General features: G+C 46.9%; 2 protein-coding genes across 3 annotated transcripts; one reads left to right on the plus strand and one right to left on the minus strand.

The window, feature by feature from the left end:
* LOC121974741 (zinc finger protein CONSTANS-LIKE 5-like) lies at window positions 1-1577 on the plus strand. Its single transcript, XM_042525938.1, has 2 exons — window positions 1-977; window positions 1066-1577. Exons 1-2 carry the CDS (start codon window positions 201-203, stop codon window positions 1396-1398), a joined length of 1110 nt encoding a protein of 369 aa, XP_042381872.1. The 5' UTR covers window positions 1-200; the 3' UTR covers window positions 1399-1577.
* Window positions 1578-1614: 37 nt separating this feature from the next.
* LOC121974739 (probable receptor-like serine/threonine-protein kinase At5g57670) lies at window positions 1615-4765 on the minus strand. Of its 2 annotated transcripts, none has more exons than XM_042525935.1 (11): window positions 4279-4765; window positions 4093-4202; window positions 3897-4015; window positions 3649-3770; window positions 3174-3569; window positions 2830-3084; window positions 2574-2731; window positions 2419-2498; window positions 2209-2344; window positions 1973-2122; window positions 1615-1889 (listed from the first exon to the last, which is right to left on the minus strand). In XM_042525935.1, the coding sequence occupies exons 1-11, from the start codon at window positions 4436-4438 to the stop codon at window positions 1767-1769; spliced, it is 1809 nt and encodes a 602-aa protein (XP_042381869.1). In that variant the 5' UTR covers window positions 4439-4765; the 3' UTR covers window positions 1615-1766. The 2 variants fall into 2 exon arrangements, with proteins under 2 accessions (XP_042381869.1, XP_042381868.1); XM_042525934.1 differs by having other exon boundaries at window positions 4093-4205.
* Between the last annotated feature and the right edge of the window lie 420 nt (window positions 4766-5185).

A 5185-nucleotide genomic window follows, 5' to 3' on the forward strand; every position in this document is an offset into this window, starting at 1 on the left:
AATGACGTCATCAGCGTCGTCATAGAGGAGGCTAAGCTGCCAAATTTGCCCCCGGCAGATAATGAAGCAGCACCCAAGCAATCTTTAGCCTCTTAAAACGAGTAAACTCAGCGGCAAAATCACACAATTCAACAACGGCAGAAGAACTGAAGAAGAGGAAGAAGAAAGAAGAAGCAGAGGAGGATAAAAAAACTAGAGGGATGGAAAGCAAGGCGGAAGGAAAGGGAGGATACTGGGCGGCGCTGGACGCGCGGCGGTGCGACTCGTGCAAGGCGACCGCGGCGGTGGTCTATTGCCGAGCGGACGCGGCGTACCTCTGCCGCGGGTGTGACGCACGCGTTCACAGCTTGGCGTCACACCACGAGCGCGTCTGGATGTGCGAGGTCTGCGAGCAGTCGCCGGCTGTGGTCACCTGCAAGGCGGACGCCGCCGCGCTATGCGACGCCTGCGACGCCGACATCCATTCCGCCAACCCCCTCGCTAGCCGCCATGAACGCGCTCCGGTCGTACCCTTCGTCGAGCCACTCTCAGACGCCCACATCAAACCCTCGACTGCTACCGCCGCCGCCGCTGCTGACGCAGGCGGTGGCTGGTTCCCCGTCGGCGAAGCGGCTATCCTGGGCGATAGCAACAACGAGGCGGCCCAAGACGTCGATGCGGCTGCAGCCTCCTGGCTCCTCTCATCCCAAGGGCATTCTAACTTCAAGAGCTTGATCGGGGCGGCTGAACTCAAATCAACTGATTATTTCTTCTCAGATGTAGATCCATACCTGGATCTGGAGTACGCCACTTCGATGGACGCTCGATTCCACCAATCGGACAGCGTCGTCCCCGTCCACAACAAGGCTGCCAGTTTTGATGGCGGAGCCCCGGCTCTTCCATCGTTCCAGCTCCCTGCGGGTGGCTGTATAGAACTCGATTTTGCTGCGTCCAAGGCCTCCTACAGTTCCCACACTACCCACTCCGTTAGCCACAGCGTAAATCCACAAGAAACCCTCAGGATCTATGATAATTTTCTTATTGTATAATACTTACCCGCCTGATTCTTTTCCTGGAACTGAGCAGATGTCGTCTTCGGAGGTCGGCGTGGTGCCGGATGGCAGCGTGATGGCGGACGCGAACGATCCCTACGCCGGAGCTGCCGGGAAGGCGGCAGCGCAAATGGATCGTGAGACTAGGGTCATGCGATACCGCGAGAAGAGGAAGAACCGTCGATTCGAAAAAACGATCCGGTACGCGTCGAGGAAGGCGTACGCGGAGACGCGGCCGCGGATCAAGGGGCGGTTCGCCAAGCGAACGGACATCGACGCGGAGGTCGACCGCATCTACTCCTCCGCGGCCGCCGCCGCCGCTGCGCTTATGGCGGACTCCGCCTACGGCGTCGTCCCATCGTTTTGAGGGCGATCGATCGCCGCTTGTAACTTTTAAGATGTAACGATATTCCTCTCTATTCCCCTCTTCCGCTTTATATAGATTATTATATGCCTAAATTAAGCTGTAAACTGTATGTAACCTTCCGATGCCGTCGGCACGCGAATCTTGATGTTTCATTTTTGGAGGGCTCTTCAACTTTTTAAGCGCTTTCTCTTCCATACCTTTTCTTTTTTAAACACTTTGCGAACTCTTTTCGATATGAATTCCTTCCTTATTGGTGGTCTGATGAAGCAATACGCACACTAATCATGATCAAATAATTTACAAGTCAAGCTCTAAATTAAATAACACAAACGCAAGCAAAGAAATCAAATCTCAAAATCTAAATGATGCTAGGCATCGATATAACAATCTGCTGCCGAAGCGTAATCAGCCATCTCATCCACCTGTGACTCAGGGATCTTCCAAATCAGTGATTCCGCAGAATCATGGTCCTTCCTCAACAGATCCAATACCTGGAATTTCCTATCAATATGTTCAGCAAATTTACGTAGGTGACGAAGATCGAACAAGCATTGAGCGATCGAGGCTAACTAACCTCCGTCATTGATGGCCGCCAAAACGATGATTGTCTCAGGCAATAGGAGGCTGTAAGGACTAGTCTCTGCATCTGATCTCTTTCATACTTACCTCCAAGTTTAGAATCAGCCAGTTCATCTATTTTTCCCGACTCCATTAGCGGTTTTGCCTGATCGACATTCGAATACATAAGCAGTGATTCGTCGCTGAAGAACTAAGAGCAGATTAGTAGACAGTGTGTGTTAGTTCGCTTACCCACACAAGCAAGCTCTGTTTTGAAGTGTCCACCGGCCTCCTACCAGATACTATCTCCAACAATAGGACTCCGAAGGCAAAGACATCAGTCTTCTCATCGACGATACCGTACATGAAGTATTCTGGTGCTAGATACCTGTTCAAGACGAACAAAGCTCATTTATTCTCAAATCTCTATCTTTCTTAAAATCTGCTGATTGCTGATGTTACCCGAAAGTGCCTTCGATCGGAACGACGGAGTGATGAGTCCACTGTTTAGGAAGCCATTTTGCTAGTCCAAAATCTGAAATCTGAAACAAGAAGAAGAAGAGGGGAATCAAGCCTACACAATCTCGCTAACATATTTTGTTTAGCTGAAGCTCCACCTGGGGTTCAAAGTCTGGACCGAGAAGAACATTAGACGCCTTGATGTCCCTGTGGATGATGCGATGCCTGCAGCATTTATGAAGGTAATGCAAACCTCGGGCTACTCCAATGGCGATCTTGTACCTCACTGGCCATTCCAGAAACTTGCCGCTTTTACCTGGAGCAGCGAGAAGCTGAGTAAATTTCTTATCCACGATTGCGCATGTAAGTAAGCATTAGAGGATGAAATGAGGGAGTGATTGGCAGATGTCACACTGTGAAGTGCTGATGCCAAACTGCCATTGCAAGACAAATCGAAGACCAGATGGAGGCCGTTCTCAATGCAACAGCCTATCAAATTGGCTGTGTTTGGATGGCAGATATGCCCAAGTATGCCAAGCTCGGCCAGGAACTCTTTCTCCTTCTGCTGGTCTCCATTTCCTTTGGCCAATGTTTTTACTGCCACTCTCTGGCCACTATGAAGGGTCCCCTTGAACACTTCTGCAAACCCACCTCTCCCCACCAAGTTGTCTGGTCTCCATGATCAATAGGAAATTAAGATGAGTTGAATTATCAATGAAGTATGACTGATCGTTCCAATTGTTTATTTGTCATCCCACCTGCGTGAAAGCTATTTGTGGCACGCGAAATCTCGTCGTAGCTGAAGCACCTCCAAGAAGGCTTCAAGTCTTCAGTGTAAGAAGAACAAATCTCACTGTCCTTGCCCATTAAATCTCCTGACGAGCGAGACTTAAGAAAGAAGAGCTTCAGGGAGGACAGCCTCCTCCAGAAGCTGGCCCGACTGCGCCTGGGAGTCACACTGTTGCATGTACTCGAGCAGTCCTCCACTGCTTCCAGGACTCCCCTCGGTGAATCTTTCTCGCAAATGCTTTCGGTCGAAGAATTTTGGCTTCCCCTCTTTGAAGCTGATCCTAAGAGCTTGTGAAATGGAGATAGAACTTTAGCCGTGTTGGTGTTGTCTTTGCTAGCCCATCTGGAACTCAAAGAACTGTTGTCTGCATTGCCGTCGATGTTGCTTAATTCATCATAACGAGAGAAGATTCAACTTATTTTCAGAAGATAGATTGCTTGTACCATCGCATGTCGACGAGTCTAAATCACGATCTTTTCTTGGAGGTTGCTGCAAACCGATGCCGACTATGGAGCAGCCTTCAGGAGCATTCTCGAAGCAATACTTTAAAATTTCAAAGGAGTTCCTGAAATTCCAGAGAAAGATATTAACGTGATCACTGGATCAGTTTGTAGCATTAAGCTGTATATCTACATTACGATTAAGTTTCACAAGTCTAAAATTTGGGGAAAACTTATGCAACAGGACTTACCTTCTTGGTAAATTCCTTGACCTGCCAAGAACAAGGAAGCTGGCCTCATTTAATGCTGCTTCATCAATGAGTCCTCTTCCAATGCTAGAACTAGCCCTCACCTTTGCCTCCAGCCTCACCTGAAACAGAGCACGCACTATAGACGTCCATTTTTGCATCTCGTTACTCAGGTTAAGTAATTTGTGTCTATTTATACCTGTTTAGTTTGGCACATCTCAGCAAACTCTCCGAGAGCAGAGATCACAAAAGCCTTAGCCTGGCGAAACATGCTCTTCTCGAAACTCATCCCCTTCTCTTCTTTCCCAACTGCTACACTCATCGAAACCAATAAAAAACTAATTTTTATAATAATTGCAAACTCGATGTGCCAACTGATACCAACCAAGAACATGCAAGGCGACAATTGTGTCATTTGGATGAGCAACAGTGACAGACCATGCAAGCAGCTGCGAGCTTTCTCCGCCATCAAGTGAAACACCGACTAGCAACTTAGCAGCAGGAGGAACACTGACACTCTCCTCTACTGAATCCATGGCGAACATTTTCGGGTCGTTTTCCTGCAACTCGATGAGGGACAAGATGCTGCTCTCGCTGCTTGGAATTTGTAGGGAAGAGCAACATCGAATTGTGGAGACCACCGTATGGGATCACTCATATAGCCTTGCTTAAGAAGCATAACGGGGTTGGATTACTATCCTGAATATATGCATGGAGAGAAGCTGACTGGAGAGAAAGAGAAGCCATGGCGTTGTCACTTGTCATTGCTGAATTTGCTTATGCCGGAGATATTGGAGTTTGGTAGGAGGAGGTTTGGGACGGAAGCAAAGGTCTGCAAATTGATTTTATCTTGAAGTTGAAGACAGGGCATGTGGCCGAGAGAGATGATGAAAAGGTTCATTAAGTTGTGGATTAGGGTTTTTAACTATATATCCTAGAATTCCACTAGGCTCTCCTTGTGCTTTTCTACCTTCAAATGACAACGCTTGCCAATGTGAGAACAGTATGATATACTTTTCTTCAGTAGCATCTAAACTATAATTTAATAGTGCATAAAATATGACATAATAATATTTAGGATAAAGTTTGATAATTTATAATATAATTTAGTAATAATTAAGCTACAACAACTAAGATAGGATTCTAGCTGTAATATAAGTCTTTTATTATTTATTATATGATATAATTCAACTAATACGGTGATAAAAATAACCCTTAAAAATTGTTCAAAGTAGTAAAAGCCGATTCATGTAGAGGTCAAAGTCAAATAGTCAAAATCATAGGATCAGGTG

The sequence above is a fragment of the Zingiber officinale genome, chromosome 4B (genome assembly GCF_018446385.1).
Source record: "Zingiber officinale cultivar Zhangliang chromosome 4B, Zo_v1.1, whole genome shotgun sequence".
NCBI classification, from domain to species: domain Eukaryota; kingdom Viridiplantae; phylum Streptophyta; class Magnoliopsida; order Zingiberales; family Zingiberaceae; genus Zingiber; species Zingiber officinale.

Bases quoted from the DNA above. Each gene is read 5' to 3' on its own strand.
- LOC121974741 (XM_042525938.1), top strand. From the start codon at position 201: ATGGAAAGCAAGGCGGAAGGAAAGGGAGGATACTGGGCGGCGCTGGAC. The intron at 978-1,065 runs GTAAATCCACAA...GGAACTGAGCAG, and splicing joins CCCACTCCGTTAGCCACAGC to ATGTCGTCTTCGGAGGTCGG.
- LOC121974739 (XM_042525934.1), bottom strand. From the start codon at position 4,438: ATGTTCGCCATGGATTCAGTAGAGGAGAGTGTCAGTGTTCCTCCTGCT. The intron at 3,570-3,648 runs GTACAAGCAATC...ACGGCAATGCAG, and splicing joins AGACTCGTCGACATGCGATG to ACAACAGTTCTTTGAGTTCC. The intron at 3,085-3,173 runs GTGGGATGACAA...CATGGAGACCAG, and splicing joins CACAAATAGCTTTCACGCAG to ACAACTTGGTGGGGAGAGGT.